This window comes from Macaca fascicularis, chromosome X, assembly GCF_037993035.2.
Source record: "Macaca fascicularis isolate 582-1 chromosome X, T2T-MFA8v1.1".
In the NCBI taxonomy this organism is placed as follows: Eukaryota; Metazoa; Chordata; class Mammalia; order Primates; family Cercopithecidae; genus Macaca; species Macaca fascicularis.
The window spans coordinates 137,530,237-137,552,042 of NC_088395.1; the positions used below are offsets into that span (position 1 = coordinate 137,530,237).

At 45.8% G+C, this 21,806-nt stretch overlaps 2 protein-coding genes across 10 annotated transcripts in view; one reads left to right on the forward strand and one right to left on the reverse strand.

Moving 5' to 3' along the window:
- The window catches only part of LOC123570861 (uncharacterized), a 53,907-nt gene extending 35,144 nt beyond the window's left edge, over window positions 1–18,763 (forward strand). Inside the window, exon 4 of the mRNA XM_065537916.2 lies at window positions 17,078–18,763. Coding sequence (XP_065393988.1) covers window positions 17,078–17,578 — 501 coding nt within the window. The 3' untranslated portion in view covers window positions 17,579–18,763. The remainder of the gene's footprint in view (window positions 1–17,077) is intronic.
- On the reverse strand, window positions 1,323–17,317 carry IGSF1 (immunoglobulin superfamily member 1). 9 transcript variants are annotated; one of them, XM_045383262.3, is made up of 21 exons: window positions 17,282–17,317; window positions 17,086–17,147; window positions 14,471–14,607; window positions 14,303–14,329; window positions 13,634–13,915; window positions 13,046–13,333; window positions 10,841–11,125; window positions 10,305–10,598; window positions 9,527–9,805; window positions 9,079–9,199; window positions 7,129–7,199; window positions 7,002–7,034; window positions 6,320–6,610; window positions 5,715–5,993; window positions 4,755–5,042; window positions 3,778–4,065; window positions 3,295–3,582; window positions 2,816–3,103; window positions 2,416–2,694; window positions 1,900–2,023; window positions 1,323–1,748 (listed from the first exon to the last, which is right to left on the reverse strand). In XM_045383262.3, exons 3-21 carry the CDS (start codon window positions 14,538–14,540, stop codon window positions 1,613–1,615), a joined length of 4,011 nt encoding a protein of 1,336 aa, XP_045239197.2. In that variant the 5' UTR covers window positions 14,541–14,607; window positions 17,086–17,147; window positions 17,282–17,317; the 3' UTR covers window positions 1,323–1,612. The 9 variants fall into 9 exon arrangements, with proteins under 9 accessions (XP_045239197.2, XP_045239196.2, XP_065394701.1 ...); XM_045383261.3 differs by having other exon boundaries at window positions 17,278–17,317; XM_065538629.2 differs by lacking the exon at window positions 17,282–17,317 and having other exon boundaries at window positions 2,816–2,854; window positions 2,951–3,103; window positions 17,086–17,158.
- Window positions 18,764–21,806: the final 3,043 nt, after the last annotated feature.

A 21,806-nucleotide genomic window follows, 5' to 3' on the forward strand; every position in this document is an offset into this window, starting at 1 on the left:
CTTTTATCCTAAAACTGAGGACCAACTCTTTCCAGTGTTCAAAATGTACTGCTTGATTGAGGGTTAGAGATGGAGAGTATGAGGGCAAAAAGTGGTGTTCAGCAGCAAGCAACAATTAAGTTTGGCTAAACTAAAATGTAAAAGTGCTTTTGAAATGCAATTTTTACAAATACTATAATAAATTAGTATAAACGACTAACAGAATCTCATCAAATGGAAATCAGAGTGCGACTTTGTACTTCTACATTCCAAAGAGCTTAACACAAATTAGTCTATAATACTCAGAGTGCTTCATTCTGTAAGGATTAAAGGAAATGGGATGCTTTTTTTTTTCATTAACTTGCTGGGTAAATATGCTTCCTAATGCAAGCATATAGAGGAGTTGCTTTCTAAACTTTATTATAACCAGGGTTAAATAACTCACCAGGTGCTGTACCCTTGTACATTGCTCTATTGAACAGTGTTAGCTTAGAATTAAACAGTGCTGGGAGGCAAGTTTAACTTCTTTAGGGTCAGATTTGAAGGGGTCATGACCCCCTCTCAGACCTGTGGGTCAATTTTTCTGAGGTCTTTAACAAGGTTTGAGGAACTAGGTAAGCCACTCACCCCAATCCAAATGGCCTAATGGCCTACTGTGTACTGAATTCCCACTCATGGGGCAAGTGGCCTTTTAATCCAGGGGGAAAGGTCAGGGGCTGAGAATGGGAGCTAGCCCCCACCCCTACCATTTCCCCATTTGGAATCCTGGGAGGCGGCACTAGCAGGTCCCTGTTCCAAATAATCCACCTCATCTGCTTACTGGCTTCTTGAGATCCCACCATTAGATGCACATTCCTTTGGGAAAATGGGACTCTCTTTAGAGAGAGGCAAAGTATCAGATTTGATTAATTGTTCATACTTAAGAGTGAATTCATTTACACCCTGTGATTGCTAGGTAAGGGCCACAAAGCACGCTTTTCCAGTTTCAAAGTTCTGCTGAGGGCCAATCCTGCTGTTTGAAAGTGGATGTACTATGGACCCAAACGTAACATGGTGAAATGCATGTAATGTCTGTGTTTTCCCTTCTCAGGCTCAACCAGGAGAGAGTGTTGCCATTCATTCATTCATCCAATGGAAGAGCAAAATAATACTCTGGTCAGTGAATACGTGTCAAACCAAACTGGGAAGTAGCTATTTTGGAGCCCCCTCCCCACACCCATCCTTGAACAACTTTCTCTTTTCTTGTAGCCCTGCACTCTCTTATTCTGCCATCGAGGTCAGCTCCAATACATCACTTCTAAATTGTTAGTGGAAAACAGACCAATAGAAGACCACAGCTGTAGTTTTTGCAGTTAAATAGTGAATGCTCTTTTTATTCAGAAGAATGCATTTTTAATAGAATTTCATGCGCCAGTAAATCAGTACAGTGAGGAGTTACAGGGGTGGGGAACCTCTCTTCAGGAAACATCTCACCCTGGCAGAGCTGTCAACTCCCAGAATACCCTTTACCCAGCTCAGGTGATTAGAGACCAAGGAACAGCAGATGGGGCTGACTTGCAGGGTAACTAGTTGGATTTACAGGTCTCTGAAAGCAAGATAGAGGAGAGGAAAGCTCTTGTAAAGGAGGAGATTATTATATTGGGACTGGCAGTTCCACAGAGATTCTCCGAGAGGTTGATGAAGGAGAATTGGCGGGGGTGCCTGGTTCTCCTTCTTGGTTACACTCTTCAAGGGCAATGGTCTGGTCTCTTCCGTCTGTCTCTGAGCCTCTATGTAAAGAAAAAGACATGAGTAAGGGAGGATCCAGAACCTGAAAACAGATTGCATGTTGGGGCTCAGATACTAGGGAAGCATTTGTATGATTGCTTTTCTAGCACCACCTGGTTCACAGAAGGGGGCCATAATGAGGCATTTATTTACCTGGTTCGCAGTCGAGGCCACTTCTTCCACTCTATGGCTAGTACTACCCCCAAGGCTACAACAACCACCACGATTAGGCTACTTCGGACAATGTTCCCTACTGTGCACTCCTGAGCCACAGGCCCTGTGGTGATGAAAGAGGAGAAACCAAGGCCATGGAGATTAGTGTGTGTATGTTCCCCTTAATCTGGTATTGCCCCACACTCTGGTCTTCTTTAGGGTTCATGTGGGAGCCATGTGTTAAGACTACAGTGCAGGTGGGCAGTGGCAGAGTTTATGCTGAGGCAGAAGCAGCCCTCCTTTCCTTGGGGCCAAGAGGCCTGGAAAGAAACCCACTCACTATCTTAAAAAACATTTAAGGTCCCACCTCCTCACCATCCTTAGGAGAAAGAGGACACACTATAGGTCCCTGGTTCCAAAGCCCCTCCATTCTCCTCATTTGAGATGTCTCCATGGGGACTGTCCCTGGGATCCCAGGTGTGTCACACCAGGATCATGGAGAGATTATTCTCTTACCTGCTGCCCCCACCAGCTCCAGGGAATCACTAGGTTCTGACCAGATATCAGGGTAGGCCTGGAGGCGGTAGCTGCAGCTGTAGTTTCCAATGCCTTTTCCTTCTACATTGTTGATGACAAAGTCTCCATCCTCTGAAAACTGCTGAGGTGCTTCTTCTCCATCATGTTCTAGGACAAATTCAACACCTGGCAGGGGTCCTCGGCACTGAAGGATGATGTCCTTCCCCAGCTTGAACATGGTGCCGGGCCAGGCTGACAGAGAAGGTTTAGGGGGCTTGTCTGCAACCAACAAGGACACAGAGTTAGGATAAGTGATCCTGAACTTAGCCCTTTACCCGCTTATTGCTGACTGCTAAAAACTACAAAATCATGACTCGTACTGAAGTCTCCAGGACCTTACCAGTCACCCAGATCTCCAGGGAGTCACTGTGATTTGAAGCTGCAAAGGGAGCAGAGTCCAAATAATAAACACAGCTATAGATCCCAGAATCTTCACCTCTCACTGCTGGCATCCAGAAGTCAGCCCTGTACCCACTTGGCCTCTGTTGCTCTAAGGGATCCTGAGTCCCCTCCTTCAACAGGACAAATGTTGAGTCTGGCAGTTCCCCTTGACACTGAAGAGTCATATTTTCGCCAGGGGACACCATGGGACCAGGCTGGGCTAATAGGCTGGGTTTGGGGAGTAAGCCTGGAAGAAATGAACTCCTGGTCAAAGAGAAGAGGTCACTTTCCAGTGCATCACCCCTGGGGTCTCTGCTCAATAAAGAGGAAAGACAATTGGTTGCCTCTCCTCGAGCTCTCCAAAAACTATCTCCCATGAACCAGTCTATTCCCTCTTTTCTCCACTTCCATGCCCACTTGACAGCCTCTTCCCCTTACCTGTGACTATGAGTTCCAGGGTGTTGCTAGGTTGTATCTTGATAGAACTGGTCCAGTCAGGGTGGTAGCAGCAGCTGTAACGCCCCATGCTAGCACCAGATATATTGGTGATGGGGAATGCCCCGTCATTACTGGTGGATCCCCAGAGCTGCATTGAAGTGGCTTCTTCTTCTTTGTGCAGAATGTATCCTACACCATGGACTGGCCCTCGGCACCACAGAGTAACATTCTGCCCCATGGGAACCACAGAACTGGGCTCAGCAAACAACCATGGCTTAGGGAATGTGTCTAGAAAGAGACCAAGGTTGTAAAGTGGTGACTATAGAAACTTATCAGTTCCTGCTTAAATTAACCCTCTATCTTTCTCCTCTTGGACACAATAGTTCCCCTCCGTGGCCTAGCCTAGACTTCTAGGAGGAATTACCCTCCCTAACCCCTACTCCAATGATCTCCATCCCAGTCCCATGTCCGCTCTGTCCTTACCAGTCACCCAGATCATAAGGGGTATACTGAGATATGACCCCCTGTTTGACATGGTTGTCTCATAGTAGATACAGCTATAGTTCCCAGAGTCCTCTGCTCCAACAGTGTGGAGAAGGAAGTCAGCTGAGTTCCCTGAGACACTCTGAAACTGTAAGGGAACCTGGGCTCCCTCTTGCAAGAGGGCGAACCTCATGCCCTGGAAAGTCCCTTGGCAGCGCAGGGTCACACTCTTCCCAGGAAACACCACGGGACCTGGCTGTGCCAGGAGAGTGGGTTTGGGGTAGAATTCTGAAATTAAAGAGACAACAGCGTGAGATAAACCCAGCCCTCACATCCTGCAAATAGCCTTTTAAAGTGTTATTGTAAGACAAAATATATGTTTGTTGTCAAAAATTAGAAAATATAGAACAAAAACTAATGAAGGAAACACAATTCTACCACTCAAAGATAAGTGTTTTTAATATTTCTTTGCCATTTATTCTTTATATACATTTCCATGTCCATGTAGCTATAACTGTTTACATAATTGGGACTCCACTTATGCACAGTTGTATAGTTGTATAGTATGCAGCTGACATTTCAAGGTCTTTTCCCTTTCTCTGAGAGCCGTCCAGCCCACCGATCTCTGACAGCCCAGCTAGAGAAAAAGTGGACATTGAGCCTAAAGCTCAAGGCCAAGCCATAAAAATGTGCAGAAATAGGGCAACTTGAACTGAGCTCTTGGAATTGGACTCCCCCATCTGCCTCATTTATTCCCCCAGAAATGAACTGCTTGCCTCCCCACCGCCTTTGTTTCTTGTTCCTGTAATAATAACATGAACAGCTGTGCATCATGGACTGGTCACTATGGACCAGCCACTGTCCTAAGCACTTTCTCAGTGTTTTTTAGAAGAAACATTTCTTCCTCTCCCACTGACAGCCTTCCACCCACCATCCCAGGGTTGGCACCACCTCTACCTGGAGTCCCCCCTCCTAACCTGTCACCACGAGCTCCACAGGGTCGCTGGGCTCAGACCAGATAGAAAAGTCATAATATCGGCAGCTGTAATTCCCTCCATCACCAATGCCCACCGAAATGATTAGAAAGTGAGCTGCACTGGCCCCTGGACTTGCCCAGGACCTGTCACTGGATGCTATTTCACTTCCATCTTTGTAAAGAATAAAGCTCATATGCTGGTGGGGGGTGGAGCAATTGAAAGTCACTCGGGCACCAGGAGTGACCACGGGGCTGGCCCATGTCTTGAAGAAGGGCTTAGGGTACATTTCTAGAAGGCAAGAAAACAAAACAAAAAACAACAACAACAAAAAACAAAACAAAACAAAACAAAAATAACAAAATACAACACAAAACCAAATTAAGAACAAGAAAGAGAGAAAGCAAATATAGCAAATATTGGTTCTAGGAGGCTTCTCTGCTTTCTATAGTATTTCATTCAGAAGTAAGTGCATTTAAAAAGTAAGGTAAATCCACTCTGCAGATAGACTTCTCATACAGGGACCCTTCAACCCCACCCCTCACTACCTCCACATGAATCCTCAGTGTGAGGCAATGGAGGCTAGTAAAAAGGTAGAATTTTTCTTGGGGCTCTGCTGATTCTCTGAGTCTCACTTTGCCCATTTGGACCAGGGGAAAATGGTACCTGCTTCACTCACCTTGAAGAGTTGCTCTATGGTGAAGTGAGATAATTGATGTGAAAATAATTAGAAAAATTAAATCACACTCCATGAACCAAAGCTATTAATAACGATTATGGCTATTAATATCGTGCAGCCAGAGGCCCTGGCACTCCCAGCGCCACGCCTGCCTGGCTCTAAGATTGGACACAGGCTCCCAGGACCAGCAGCAAAGTTTGCTGCAGGGAGAGGAGTGTCTGACCCAGGGCTTTGCCTTTCCCTCCACCCCGCCCCTCTTCCTCACACATCCTTTTCAGCTCTACCTTTTATGACAAGCTCCAGGGGCTCACTGGGCTCAGACCACTTGAAGGGGCGTTGTTCAGTGTGAGTGCGGCAGCTGTAATTGCCTTCGTCTTTATCCTCCATTCTTTGGATTGTAAAGACGGCTTCCCTTCCAACTGCACCAAGTTGCTGGACAGGTTCTTGCTGTCCCTCCTTATACAGAGCAAACCCCATGCCTGCCAGCCATCCTTTGCACCGGAGTTGTAGTTCCTGGCCCCGGATTGGGAGGGAAGCAGAAATGACAGGTTTGGGGAGGATGTCTGGAAAACAGAATGGGGTGGAAAAGGAGTTAGAAGTTTGCAGTTGCCCAGATGGGATACTCGGGGTCACTTTGTCAGCAAATAAAGACATTCATTCTGGGCTGGCCCTAGGCTCTTCCAGTCAGTCTCCTCACACTCTCTTTCCCATCCCGCCCCTCCCCCTGCCCCGTAACTCCCTACCATTTCAGCACCCCTCCTCTCCTACATGCAGCACAAGCCCCTTGGGTTCCAGGGTCCCTGGGAGTTCGTTCCCTCACTCCCAGGAGCAGTGTTGGAGTCCCAGGGGCACTGGGAATAACTCCGGGAGACCTTCTACCTTTTCTTACCTGTCCCCAGCAGCTCAAGTGCCTCACTGGGCTCCGATACAGCCATCTCCTCCCATGAATGGCAGTGGTAGCTCCCGGTGTGGCTCTGGGTCAGGGCGCCAAGGGGAAAGGCAGCCCGGACCTGCTCTGAGGCCGGGCGAGTTGCAATCCACCCGGTCCCGTCCTTCAGCAGCACAAACTCCTTAGTTGAGCCAGAAGGGCTTCTGCACCAGAGGGTTAAGTTCTTCCACGGGGCCAGAGGAAAGTTGGTCTCTGCCCACAGCTCAGGCTTAGGGGTTGGCATGACTATTTCTAGAAACAGCAGAATTAATGAAGCCATCCTCCCGCCTCCCTTCCCCTCCCTCTTCCTTGCCCTTGAACCCCCTACCCGGATCACACTGCCCACCTCCCCTTGCAACCCAAATCCAAATCCTTTCCTTCTTTCCTTCCTTCCTCAGGTCCTGGGGAAAGGGGAAGCTGGTGTCTTATAGCTGAGCCTCAGAAAAGTGCAGAAGCTTGGAGGAAATTTTGCAGGCAGAAAGGCAAAGTTGGAGGCTGAATTTTGCCAGCAGCTTTAGCAAGTGCCCCTTCCTGGCTGTCCTTCCCTCCCAACCAGTCACTCCCTGGCCAATGACACTGACGCTCTGTAGTTATTTCGGATCTCCAGGGAGGAATGTCCCAGTCTGGAGCAGGAAAAACTCACCAGTCTCTTCTATCAATACCCCATTGCACAGTCCTGCAAAAGAAATTGCTGCCAGGACTCAGCCCCCTCCCCCACTGGGATTTCACCCCGGCCTTCTGCCCGGGCCCCTTCCCCCACTTGTGCTCACCACAGGAGAGAAGGGCCGTGACTATGAAGAGCATGGTGACCCCTTGAGCTGTTCCCAGCAACCAGGCTTCTCTAGTGAGACCAGAAAAGAGATGAGAGGAGTTGCTGGGATTAGGGGGAGGGTGGAGGAAAGGGGGCGGCAATTTATGTCATTGGCTTACTCGCTACCCAATGGGGACTGGATATGGCCAAGATAATGGGATATAATCTTTTCTGACATCAATGACTTTTCTTTTTGAGGGCCTTACCACCTACAAACCTCTTGCTCTTTCGTGACCCACATGTCCCCTCTGCCCCCTCCCCCTCCCCAGCCTATATCATATGTCAGCTCCCCATGGCCCCTGATTAGGCTGTTGCTGGAATTGAGATGTCAGATGTGAAAATGCTTTTATATTATCTGGAGCTCTCAGAATCCCCGGAGCTCAGTGTGATCGGCAGCTCTGGGTGGTGTGTGTAGGGGTGGAGGGAGAAACCATGAGTATTTCTCAGTCATCAAGTTTAAGTTTGGAAGCAGTTGTTATGGCAGTATTGGTCCTCAGACCCACCTGCCTCACCTGCCTTTGTTATGGAAGGGTTGCCTAGGCAGCTGTGGTGAATTACTAGAAGACTGTCAGTGCTGAGCTAAGCTTTTCAGAGACTAGAAACTCTCCCCTCAACCAGATTATAACTAGAAATGTGCAGCAGCTTTGGGTCATGGGTCTTGTAGAATTAGATGATATTAACCCAAAATCCATTGGAAAATTTTTACTTAGAAAACACTGACCATCCTTCCTGGTGAGGAAAACGTGATTTTCAAGCTGCTTTCTCTGAAATCTGGTATCTCATCTTATTCTTTGATGCTGTGTTGCTGGGCTGGGGTGGGGCACATAAAGCTACATTTTTTTTTCTAACCACTGGCTTGGAGATTACTCTAATGAATATGGGATCCAGGTCAGGTTCCAGAAAGAAGTAGAACTTCACCCCTGCTAAAACTTTTTGAAAACTCAAAGGGTGGTGGTTTTTGCAGAAGGCTTAGGTGGCTCGCTTCTGGTTGCCCAAGTATTTTGGCCCTCAGATTCCAGCGGAAAGCACAGACACATATAATCATAATCATAATCATAATCCATTGTGCACTGAATACTCCCAGACACACTGACCACATTTGCAGGGCGGGGGGTGCAACCAGAAGCAGGGAGTAGGGGGAAGTAGACAAGGTATTCAGGAGCTAACATCCCTACTAGGTCAGAAGTGGTCATTACTCTCCTTGTTCCCGGTAGAGTAGCCTGAGCACGAGCCATGGGGATGAGAGAGGCAGATGGCCCAGAGCACACCATAGAATCAAAGGAAATGGCAGGAGAATCTGTTTGGCCTGCGAGTTTGTGAGTCAGAGGAAACAGTCTGATTCTGTTGCCCTGTCCAATGTCACATCAGATGGCCATCCAGATCAAGTCTATATTCCCAGAATGCTCTGCACAGGTGGTTGGAGGCCACAGTGTCAGAGACTGGTTACTAAGGCAACTAGGATGCATCACAAGGTTTAATAGCTCCTGAGAGCTAGGGATAAGGGTGAAAAGTTGGGATAGGAGTTGAATAACAGCCTGGAAGACAGGACAGCATGGCTTCTTACAAGAGGAAAAATCCAGAACAAGTTAATAAGGGAGACATCAATCATCTCTGAGGGCAGGATGGTCTGTGGGAGAGATTTGGGCACCCTCCGGGAGGATGTCAATGAATGAAGTTCTGATTACTCCTCCTGCCTCTGAGAACTATGTATTTCTCCAACCTCTGGCTTGAGTGCTGACCCCTCTGTGAGGCGAAAGAGACAGCTGGGGTGAGAAAGTCTTGTTCCCAAAGCCCAGAAGATGGGGGTTCTATAGGGTGTGCCTCTGTGGCTTGTCTCAACTAGGGTATGACTCATTCTTCAGACTCTATTAGGTTGGGGGGGAACAGGGGGCTGGGACAAGACAGTTACCTGATTCTGAGTCTCCGACACTTCCACCTTATCCACAGCACTACCAACAGCAAGGCAACAAGCTGCACGATTAGAGACAACCTGACAGCTTCATTCAGAACGTAATTCCAGGTGAGATAGCCTGTGGCCAGAGAAGACCAGAATCAGAGGCCTTGATGGGGACAGGGGCAGGTGAATACATTCATGGGGTGAGGACAATCTGGTTACTGAGAGTGCTTATATTGGGAAGGTGAGGCAGAAGTGGCTTTCTTTTTCATGGAGAATGGGAGCCTTGAAATTATCCTGCTAACTGCCTTTGAGGAATTGTGAGACCACCCCAGGGGAAGGGTGCTAAAACCCAAGGGCTCTGATTTTCAGGCCGCTGACTCCCTTTCCCATATCTTTCTGGGCACTGATCTGGGATCCCTGGGGTATGGAGGGGCATTCCTCTGAAGAGTTATCCTCTCACCTGCTGGCCCCATCAGCTTCAGGGGCTCACTGCGATGTGACCAGATGTTAGGATGTGTCTCTACGCGATAGCTGCAACTGTAAGTCCCTGTGCCTTTCCCATCAACATTACTGATGATGAAGTCTCCGTCTACTGAGAATTTTTGGAATGCTTCTCTTTCTTCCCATTCCAGAGAAAATTCCAGTACTGGATGAGATACTCGGCACCGAAGGGTGATGGCCTTTCCTAGCTTGAACACAGTGCTTGGCCAAGCTGACAGGGAGGGTTTGGGGGGCTTATCTGAAACCAATCCAGAGACCAGAGTGAGAAGTGACCTCAAACCCAGTACCTCTCCCCCAGAAAATGTTTCTGAGCTCCCCATTTGATCTTCCCTTCCTTTCCACTTCCACTTGGTCAGTGACTTCAAGATTTGACTGTGCATTAGAATTATTTTGCCCACTCCTTGGTGATCTAAAGATTCCTGGTTCTCTACCAGTCAGGAAGACCTCATACCTGTAAGCTTCCCCTGGCCTAAAGAAAAATAATTTTCCCAGGGGTTACAATGGGGCTGTGCCATACCGAGAGGTGGAGCTTGAGGAACAATCCTGGGAGACAAAGTCCCTAAAGTTTTGGAAGAAAGTTCTACACCACCTTCCGTGTGCATGCGTGCGTGCGTGTGTGTTTGCATGCGTTTTGCCCATAGCTCTCAGAGGATACAAGGCTACTAGCTCCTTCTTACACCACCACAATGATGATAAAAACAAACGGGTTGATAATAAAAACAGTTGTTTACACTTGCCTACAACCATAAGCTCCACAGTGTTGTGTGATGGCATCCTAATGGAGGTCTTCCAGGTGAGAAGATACTGGCAGCTATAGATGCCAGTATCACTGTAGGTTACATTGTTGAGGAAGAATGATGTGTTGTCATCGATGCTGGTGGCATCTAAAAACTGAACTGGTTTGTCTTCTCCTTTCTTATAGAGTGCAAGACCCACTCCATCCACTGGTCCTCGACACCATAGGCTCACATTCTGACCCATTTGGACCACAGGACTGGGCCAAGCAAGTAGCCAGGTCTTGGGGAAAGTGTCTAGGACAAGACCCAGAATAAAAAGCACTAATGATTTCACTTCGTGCTCCCACTCCTTAGGATTCTTTTCCTTCGCTTCCTCCAAACCACCCTTGGAAAAACCTGCCTACACCCAGTTTTACAAATTCTGTTCCCTTCTCTACTGTTAGCCCTGGCCACATGATTAGGTTCTCCAGGGAGCACAGAGGGAGATTTGTATTCTTAGCCCTTAACCTAAGTTTCATGGCATACCCGTCTCTTACCAGTTACCCAGATTTTCAGGACATCACTAAGGAGTGAACCTCTATATGAAATGTCATAGTAAAAGCAGAGGTAATGTCCAGTATCTTGGATCTTCAAAGACCGGAAGAAGAAATATGCCTCGTTTTTTATTGTCTTCTTGTGGTAAAAGGACTTCTCCAAGTCTTCAACCCTCATTAGGGCAAAGGTCATTCCATAGATTGGCCCTTGACACCTGAGATTCAGGCTTTCTCCAGGTGCCATGATGGGCCCAGGATGGGCTGTCAAAGTTGGTTTGGGGTAGAGTCCTACAAAGGGAAGAGACCCTAAAGTTAGAGGCAAGATGATTCTTTCCTGTTGTCTTCTGTTTTCTCTTTCTTAATTTCTTTGAACAAGAAGTGGTAGCTGAAATTTACCTTCTCTTCCCTATCCCTTCCTTGGATCTCTGCCTCTATAACATAATCATGGGTAGATTCACTTATACCCCTGTTCTCTCTCAATAATCTGTCAGCTTCACTGAGCTCTAACCATGTGTAGGGGTGTATCTCAGTGGAAGATCTACATCCACAATTCCCTGTATCTTTAGGTCCCTGAAATGCCAAATGTAGTTCTTTCAACCACCAGAAAAACCAAACCTCTGAAAATAACAATGATTTCATCTTTGCAGAGCATGAATACCACTAAAGTATTAAGGAGAGCTTTTGAATACATTAAGCTCATTTAAGATCCTACTTCCACAACAAGACTGAAAGAAGCCAATAAAGAGGGCTTGGCCAGTAAGTCTGCAACCCAAAGAAATCTCTGTTACAGAGCTACACATTCATGTCCATGGATTGTTTCGCCAAGGAGATTGTACACGAAAGTGAGGGCAAACCTCACCTCCTACCACTCCTTCCTACCCCCACCCCAATGCCAGGCACACTTATCTATTCATTATGGAAGGATCAGCTCTGTCATATGCTCACTGAGCATTTAGTATGCATCAAGCATCATGTAGGTCTAGGTGTATATGAGAAAAGAAGACAAAGTCTCTGCTAGCAAAAAGCCCATGAACTGGTTGGTGGGGGATATTGTTGAACAGGTAACTATGGAAGTGTGTGTTAGTGGAATCTATGCTGAAAGGGCATGAGTACAACAAACATTCATACACTCAGTTCAAACAAGCAGGTTTTTTTTTTGTTCTTTGATCCTCAATAAAAAGCTATACTAACAAAATTAATATCTACCATTTATTGAGAACTTATATGCCAGGCACTGTACATATATATTTAGGCAAATCCTCACAACAACCCTGTGAGGTAGGCATTATTATTAAACCAATTTTGCAGATCAGGAAACTGAGGCATAGAGATAAGCATTACACAGTAGATCAGATAGATACTGTTATCCCATTTTTAGAGTAGAGGAAGCCAAAGCACAGAAAAGTGAAGTGACTTGCTCAAGATCATGCAGGGAGGCAGTGTCAGAGATGGAACTAGAAACCAGTATTACCACTTCTAAGTCTCGGGTACTTTCTGTAGCACCACAGCTTTCCCCAAGCCTATTTAGCTGGATGGAGAGACTAAAGCAAATGTGGCCAATTCCATCTAGAAACCTCCAGGCCATGGGGTGGGGGAGTTGGGACTGGGACATGTCTGGCATTTTACATTTTGGGGAAACTTCTTCTATACTTAGAGATTGGTGCTGCCTTACTAGCTCTACTGATAGGGAACCAAGGCAGTTTATAAAGCCATTTCTAAAATATGAGCTATCACATTCTTTGTCATTTGTTTTCTTTGTTTGTACTCACCAACACTAGCAATTCATTCTGTTTTCCACACATAAAAATAACAATTACAAATAAAATACATTTGCAAATTTAAGACTCAATTTATAAGATTGCAGTGGCAGTGCCTGGCACATATTAGGTGCTCAATAAATACTGGTTGAATTGATGAATGAATGCATGATATTCAACAAGTAGAGAACAACAAAGCTGTGATGAGCTGAAGCTGCTGGCCAGTTGGCTGGGCTCCTTTACTAGTCAAATGATTGGCTCCCACACATCTGCCTTGCAGCACATGCGATTCTAATTTATATCTCAGTAAAACTTCAAACGACTCTAGCTCATTGGGCCTTGCAGGGCCTTAGAAACTGGCTGAGGAAAGTAAAATCAGAAACCCTAGCTCAACCAGCCATGATCCCTGGGACAACAATTGCCAGATGCCAGCAGCCATAGCCACACCCACCTGCTACAACCAGCTTCAGGGGGTTGCTGGGCTCTGACCACAGGGTGGGGAGCATCTGGATATGAGTGCGGCAGATGTAAACCCCTTCATCCTCAGGTGTCAGGTTGTCAATGGAGAATATAGCCATTGTCCCAGTTGGGACTTGGTAATCCACAGGCTCTGCATATCCCTCTTTAAACAGCATGAATACCAAATCCTGCAGCCAGCCATGGCAGAGGATGTTAACATTACATCCAGGAAGAGGGGGGGTCTCAGCCTGAATCCAGAAGATGGGCTTGGGCAGCTGGCCTGGAAGGATAGAATGAACTGTAATTAGGTAAAGCAAGAATAGTACTGTCTAGGGAGCAGCAGAGGAGAGCTCTACTTTAATTGAGGTTTCCCTGTATGATCCTTGTTTGTCACCCCTCCTTCTCCCATCTCTGCTCCAGAGTCTGCATGCCCCCTCTGCATTGCCCAATACAAAGTAGGCCCTTATTTACTATCTGTGGGATGCGTGCTTGCATGCATTTGAGAAACAAACCCTCCCCTGGAAGGCAAGTTTGAATCTCAGGAGCTGGAGTCGATTCTTGAGTATCGCTGTCTTCTTACCTGGTGCCTCCAACTCTAGAACTTTACTGGGCTTTGACCAGCCTGGCTCCTTCCAGTAGCAGCACCGGTAAAGACCTGCATTGGACTCAGTAAGGGCACCTATAAGGAATGAAACTTGGAAGGTCTTGTGGGAAGGGCGGATCCAGGTCATCTGTGTCTTATCCTTCAGCAACAGGAACTTGCTTGATATCCGAGAGGGGCTTCGGCACCAAAGCGTGATGTTCTCCCAAGGGGCCTGGGGGTAGTTGGACTCTATCCACAGCTCCGGTTGAGGGTCCATCACTGTTATTCCCACAGATCAAAAAGATGTGAGCAGTCCAGCCCTCTCCCTCCCATAACATGTCCCACAATGTCCCTTAAAATTAGCCCGGACCCAGATCTCTCATTTTGTCTTCCCTTGGGGACAGGAATGTGCTCCTGTGGGGCATCGTATAAGAACCCCAAGATATTTGGTCAAGGGGTCCAAATGAGTTGGAGAATAAAGTCTGATGGTTTCTTTTCCATCTGAGATAAAGCTTTTCACCATGCCATAGGAAACCAAGTCCTCTGATTCCCAATCAGCCCAATCTATCTCTGGAATGTCAAGGCATTATGTCCAGGGTCATGGAGACACGCCAGCATCTTGGATCCTTTAGGAAGGAGGTGACTGAGAGGGCAGGACTCACTTACCTATCGATGTCATACCCAGACTCATCCCTGAAAAGAGAGATTATGGTAAAGGAGAGCTCCCTTGTTGTCTCCACCCTGTGCTCAAACCTCAATACTTCCCTCTCCCACCCCTAACAAGTGGGTACCTATGACAGGGTCACTTGCCCCTCACCCCTTCCTTGTACTCACGAATGCAAAAGAGCAAAACAGTGAATGTCTTCAGCATGGTGGCTCCCTCCCCTCGTCTGTCCAGGGTCATGGGGCCTCTGGTGCTGGCTGTGTGCTCTGAGTCTTGAAGAATTTTTCTCCTCAGCAGGTGGTGGTATCTAAAAGCAGAATTGTTTTTACTTAGAGGACTTGTCCTGCTCCTTAAAGTTTAGTTTAGATGGCTAAATTGCACTTGACAACCCTACATTGTACTTCCTCACAGGCATGCAGGGTATTACAAGGTCACCTGCTGCTTCCTCTCCTTGCTCCTTTCCCTCACTTCCCTATCCTCCTGCTCAAGGTCTTTGTTGGTATCAAAGATGCCAGATTTGTTGAAATATGAATTTGTCTCTGGGATCTCAGAGGCCCAGAATAGCCTGCAGAAGCTCCACAGGATGGGGGAGATGGGAGGTACAGAGTCACCTTTTCAGTCATACACACACACACACACACACACACACACACACACACACATATGACTCTCTCATATATATATGAGAGAGCGTCATATATATATATATAGAGAGAGTCATATATGTGTGTGTGTGTATATATAGAGAGAGAGAGAGAGAAAGAGATAGAGAGAGAGAGACTTCCAACAACTTAAGAGAGGGGGCATTATTATCATTCCATTTTACTGATGAACAAACTGAGGCTTAGAGAAGATATATAATTTGCCCAAAGTCAAAAGATATTACATATTAGAGCCCAAATTAAAATTCATGTTTAACTCCAAGGCCTATGGATCTAAAACAATGATTTAAACTCCCAGAGGCACCCTTCACTCCCTCTTCACCCTCCCTCACCCCTCTCACTTGATCCCTTGGATATCCTTCCCTTCCATAGAATGCTTTAGATCCAATATTACTCTCATTCTTGTCTCCTACCCCTAAAAGCTCAATACCCCAGTGTCAAGCATGTGTTAGAAAATCAAGCTGCTTGAGTTAATTTACATAAGGTCTAAATGATTCTTTCATTGCCCTTAACTTCTAAACAGTTTTGTTGATTGCCTCTAAGGGAAATGGAATTGTTTGAATCTCAGGAAACACGGCAAAGATATTTGTGTTCAGGGAGGCTTTCCATTCTCCCCGACCAAAGTCATTATTTACCATAGGCCTTGCATATACACAAGGTAGACTCTTGAGCTTTCATGCCTCTCTCCACCTCCCCCAACAGTAACCTTTCACCAAGGGGAGGTATGTCCCAGCCACACAAACTCAAGCTAATTCTCTTCCACTAACTTTCTACTGGGAGTCTGAAGTCCTGGCTGACTCCAGCTGTTATTAAATCTTAGCTCAGAAGAGTGGGGAAGAGGCAGCTCTCAGAATAGAGAAAGGAACTGATTTTGCTTTTCCAGACTGACCTTGGACCTCAGCCTCTAACTTGCCCCAGTGCTAACACTGGGTAGGATGGAGGAACAGGAAGAGGAGGATATTTCGTGTTCAAAGGATCTGGACTGTAGGGAACAAGTGGACAGTGAGAAATTCAAGGAAGCGTAGGTCCATTGTTCATTTTTCACTTTGTATCGAAGGATTTTCAGATTACCCACTCTGAATTTTCCTTATCTGTAAAGTGGGGGAGTAATATCGACCTAACATTATTGTTGTGTTGGGTTACAGATAATACATGTACAGTGCCAGGCACATAGTGAACATTACATTTTAAAAAGGTGCTCATTTTTTCTTCTTTTCAAAAGGGGCATCAAACTGGTGTAGAACCCTGAAGATGCCCTTTCCATCTCAGTTCCTACAGCCGCTTGCTCCCACTCCTCTCAGGGCCAGGCCAAAGCTTGGATGCCACCCTGTTGCTTTGTTACCCTGGGGCTTTGGGCCAGGAGTTTTTGGGGGAAGCCAGGTTCCACTGCCAAGGGAGAGGTTCAACCTGGGATTACACCCAGGAAATGCCATCTGAGGTTTCAGCCTTGCCACTTGAACCCCTAAACCAGGATCTTTGCCTACTGCGGGATTGAGGGGAGTCAGGGAAGCTGGGCTTTTTGGCATGGCTGACCCCTCCTCAATCACTAAGGAAATTGTACCATTTATATTCAGCCCAAATGATGAATCTTATACCGGGGGAATGTGAGAACAGCCCCAAGCCTCAGGTTAGTTGGCCACGCCCATTTTGGCCTTTCACCCCACCTCCACCCCCAACTTTGGCTGCCTAGCCATTTTACCCTTCCCTTCTACTCCACCCCAAGCACTTTCCCCACCCTTAGGCAGCGCCGCAGTGCTTTTGAGGGTGACATATCTGAAATGTCTAATGGCTCGCCCCCTGCATAGCTTTGAGGGCTCCAGGAATCAAAGGGGTTGGGCTCGGCGGGGTGCCGGGTACATGCTCCGCTGAGGGTTTGGAGGGAAGACTGAGAAGGAAAAGGGGAGATATCTACAGTGCCCAGAGATTCTCACCGAGGAGGGTGTGGGATCCGGGGAGGAAAGGAGAAAGGCAGGAATGAAGGGGGTGGGGGGACAGACTGGGGAGCAGTTTGATTTACGGCAATTAATTACAGCAAGGAGACTCTTTCGGGATTTTGTTTAGGATCTGGTGGCCAGTATTTAATCTTCAGCCACTGAACTATGCGCTCATTTGCAGGTACTTACGGTACTTGAAGGCCCGCTCCGATGTTGGAGATTCTCCAGTGAGCTCCTCCAGATGCAGCAAACTGCCCGGCATGAGAAGAGCTGTCTAAGGACAGCCTCTTCGGCTCTGAGCCCCGCCTTCCTCTCTCCCCCGCCCGCCTGCTGGCCCGCCCCAACCTCCTCCGCTCCCTGCGCCGGGCTCTGGGAGCCCACCTACACCAACTCTGCCTGGCACCTGCAGTCCTCTGACGACGGAGATTTCTACGCCCCTCCCAGCTCCCCGCCTCTCTCCGGACTCCCTGCAGAGGTTGCCGGAGCCAAATTCAGGCCCCTGCCCCCTCGCCGGTCGCTCAGAGTTTCACTGGGTCACTGTATTCTGGGGGGGGGGAGAAGGCCAGCTCTCAAGATTTGTAGATCCTTTTCTCCAGCTCCTCAATACCTCTATCGGGATCTCAGATCTTCCCCTGCCCATTCAACGCCCCATTCATGCATAAACATCGCCACCACAGTTTAAGTGCCTACTATGTGCCCCTGGGCTCTGGGATCCTATATTTCTCATCTTCAGAGCAACTCTACAAAATAAGTGTTACTCCCCTCAATTTCACAAATGAGGAAACTGAAACTCAGAGAGGGTTAAGTAACTTGGACAGCCTTCAAAGTCCATCTTGGGGTTTTAAAAGCCCAGGTTTTAGAGACATACAAATGTAGATTTTAGTCCACATTTTACATTCAATAGTTGTGTGACCTCAAGTGAGTAAACTCTCTGCGTCCCAGGTTCCCCATCTGTAAAGTAAAAAACAAACAAACAGCAGAACCTATTTCACAAGGCCTCAATGGGATGATGTAAGTAAAACTCACAGCACAATAGGCCTAGCATATAGTAGGTGCTCAATAAATGGTAGTGGTTGCTGCTGCTACCACTACTACTACTAGTATTAATCTGTAAGCCCTTCCCCAAATGTCTTAGAACAACATGATTTTGATAATATAGACCAACCTTTCACAAATGTTAACCATGAAAGACTTTTTATAATGATAACGTATGAATAAGACACCAATCAAAGCTCCTGATATATAACATATGATGAGATTAAAATATAGCATCCAATGGGCTCACAGACTAATTGATAAGAAATATCAACATGATAGACTAATTGGCTAAAAAATAGCCAAATTTTTCTTTATATACATTTCTTTTTTTTTTTTTTTTTTTTTTTTTTTTTTTAAGAGAGAGTTGCACTCTGTTACCCAGGCTGGAGTGCAGTGGTGTGATCTTGACTCACTGCATCCTCAAACAATCCTCCTGCTTCAGCCTCCTGAGTAGCTAGGATTACAGGCGCGCACCACCACACCCAGCTAATTTTTGTATTTTTTGGTAGAGACGGCGTCCCACCATGTTGGCCAAGCTGGTCTGGAAGCCTTGGCCTCCCAAACTGCTGGGATTATAGACGTGAGCCACCGTGCCCAGCCCTTTATGTACATTTTCTACATGCATAAAAGATTTCAAATTATCTAATGAAAAACACTTTAATTCAAGAACAAACTATGTAAAAATAAAGTAACAGCTCCTTTACTGGCCAAATTATCATATCTTCATGCATCAGGTGATATCAATTGTGGCTTCCATTATAAGCTATAGATTATTGTGTAATGAATAGAATAAGCATATGAATAAAAAGATGTGTTTCTGGGTAAGTTATTTCGCCTCCAAGCCTCAGTTTTCTTATCTGTAAAATGGTGATAATAATTGCACTTACTACAATGAAGGATTTGGGGTAGGACTGAATGGAAACTTTCCTGTAAGCCACCACATAGCGCCTAGGACACAGCAAGCAGTCATTGAATCAACACAAATGTTAAGTACTTCCTTTGTGGCAGGGATTGTTCTGGATGCTGACAGTTCAGAAAGGATGACAGTTTCTCTTCTTAAGGAGTTTGTAGTCTAAGGATAAATCATACTAGAGAAGAAGTAGGAGGCAGCCAGAGAAGGAGGAGCCTTGAGAATCAAAGAGGATTGCAATAGAAAAGATCATCAAGTAAGTCATGGTAGTATGTGTTTGGATAATTGCAAGCACTTTGCTGTTACTGTGTGCCTAAACTAGGGCAGCGGTAGCAGAGAAGGGGGGGAGGGCAAGAGTTCCCGAAATATTGAGAAGGCAACATTAGACAAACTTGATGGTTGTTTGGAAGACAATAGTAACAGTTATTATCTGTCAGAGTGAAAACATCCATGCCAATTTTCAAAACATTTATAGTATAGAAGAGTTTCAAGAAAGTGGAGCTCGAAGGACAGAGGTGAAACACCAAGGTTCACAGGATGTTGTGGGAAGCCTTTCTCCATAAGCAAGTCTAGTGTAAGATGATGATATTTAATTAAACCTAAATCTGTTTTATATATCCCAAACAGGAGAAGCCCAAGGCAAACTTGACCCCTTCCCAGTGTTATACTGATGTTGGCAAGCTCTGTATGGTTCAGGAGAACCCAGTGTTCACATCTTATCTCATCCCAGCATTCAATGACATAATGGTAGTAGCTTGAAAGTGGCCATGGTCAGAGAATTTTCACCACAGTCAGAGAATTTTCACAACCGAAGAAGCAAGTACTACAAATCAGTTTCTCCCAGCAACCTTCACATCTCTGGAGCTGTTTTTAAACATTTACTAGCAAACCACTTTTTTTTTTCCAGTTTTATGTTTTAGGACAGTGATTTTTACTGGGAAACAGGAAGGTTTCCAAACTACTCAAGGATCCTGTTAAGTTTCATACACTCTCAAGAAAGTTATGAGCATTTTGTTCCATTCTCCTGTCCCCAGCCTCACCACTCTGGTAAGCTGTCTGAGGACTGTGTCAGATCTCTGGAGAGGTCTGTACATTCAAAGTTTGATCGTGTGTTTTAGCATCCCACCCCACTCCTCAGCCAGTCCCAGGCCCCATCCCTTTCTGTAAAGGAGAAGCAGTGTGGAGTAGACCAGTGAGGAACTCAGCTGGGACTAAGCAAGTGTAGTTCTGGGGTGGGGAGGAGGCCCAACCAGACAGATTAGATTCCAATAGCAAGACCTGATGAGGAGGGAGGTTAGGCTTTGGAGGTGGGGAGGACAAAGCTGGAAAGGAAAGCTCGGGCCAACTCACAGAGCTTGAATTTCAACTTATCTTTTGTCAAGCACTTTAATTATTAAGGGCACAGTTTGGGGCACTAAGTCATTTCCAGAAGCTATAACTGAGGGCATTTTCAGGAGTGTGCAAGAAGCTTCCTAGAATAAATCAAATGCAAGTGATGAATTAGAACAAAAACTTATTTAATTAAAACACTCATAGTGGAGTATAAGACATTAGATAGAGGCCTGGATGATCAGTCTTCTGGGTGCTTGTCACAAAGCAAACCAACAATGTGAATACCTAGGTGAATTTAACAAGTTTAATGGGTGGAGGGAGAAAATGAGGATTTTTGTGTGTGTGTGTTTCAATGTTAGCAGAATCACAAAGTTCCTTTTGGTTTATGTACCATCTACCAAAAAAGGTGATCTACTAGTCCACCGTCCCCAAATGGCAATTCTCTTAGCATCATAATATGCCTTTCGTTTATAAGAGGAACAGTGTGCATCTGAGTACGTGGTGGGGGAGGGTGTTCAGAGACAGATACCCAAAATGCAGGAGAGCTCCGAAAGTGGGCTTCAAAGTGTTTCAGTATTCCCTTTTCCTGTGTTGGATGAAGTTGGTGGCTCCAGAATGAAAGGAGATAGGCTCAGCCTCACTGCCTAGAGCAGGCAGGCACAGATTCTATGAGCAGTTTAGGCCTGATCCAGGAAGGATGCTTCCAGATACCAGTGCCAGGAAAGCCTTATTCCGTCTCAGAGTCTGACTTGCCCCCAGTATGTCCAAATTGTAGGTATTTGCATGGTGGGGCAGGGGTGGGAGTGGGTGTGTTAGGGGGGCGGGGGAAATGCCACTTGGGAATGCACAACTGGTCTCTCTCTAATATTTATTTACTCATAATCGCTTGTCCAAAGGAAACTATAGAATTCAATAATTTGGTTCTTTTATTCCCATGTATTGTACAATTAAACAATTATATAATTAAAATTAAGTAAAGTTGGCTAAACTACAAGAGCAACACAAATTAGCAATTTAAAAACTCATCATTGCAATATTACCCACTGTTTATAATCTGTTCCTAAAAACATCAGTTTACAGGCAATTATTTAAATATACATGCGTCTCTTCCAATTCTACTTGTTTTGTGATCTACGATCTGGTCAAACTTTCTAAAAGATTCATGTATCCTTGACAAAAGAAGAGAAAATACTTTCTCCATAAAATTCTGCTAATTTCATATAATTGATTACTTTCAGGTCGACAATACAAATTATTTTTTTCTTAATCTATTATATTTCAATGTCTCCCTATCCAACTCACATTTAATTATTAGTTTGCTGTTTTCATTTTGTCCCTACTGTTTATCCCTTCCTCATTCTTTCCCATTTTCCTTTTTGTACTTTCCTTATCCTCCTTTCCCATGCATTCTGTGTGTGTGTGTGTGTGTGTGTGTGTGTGTGTGTGTGTGTGTATGTATACATACAGATAAACAACTTGGTACAACTGTAAATTTTTACTTCCTTTTCTGATAATCACCCTGGCAAAAATGCAATTAATTATAAAAATAAGATCTACACTCTCTTAAGAAATGTGGCTTTGAAAGTGAATTTAGTCACTTATCACCGCAAATATCTTCTCCCAGGGCTGC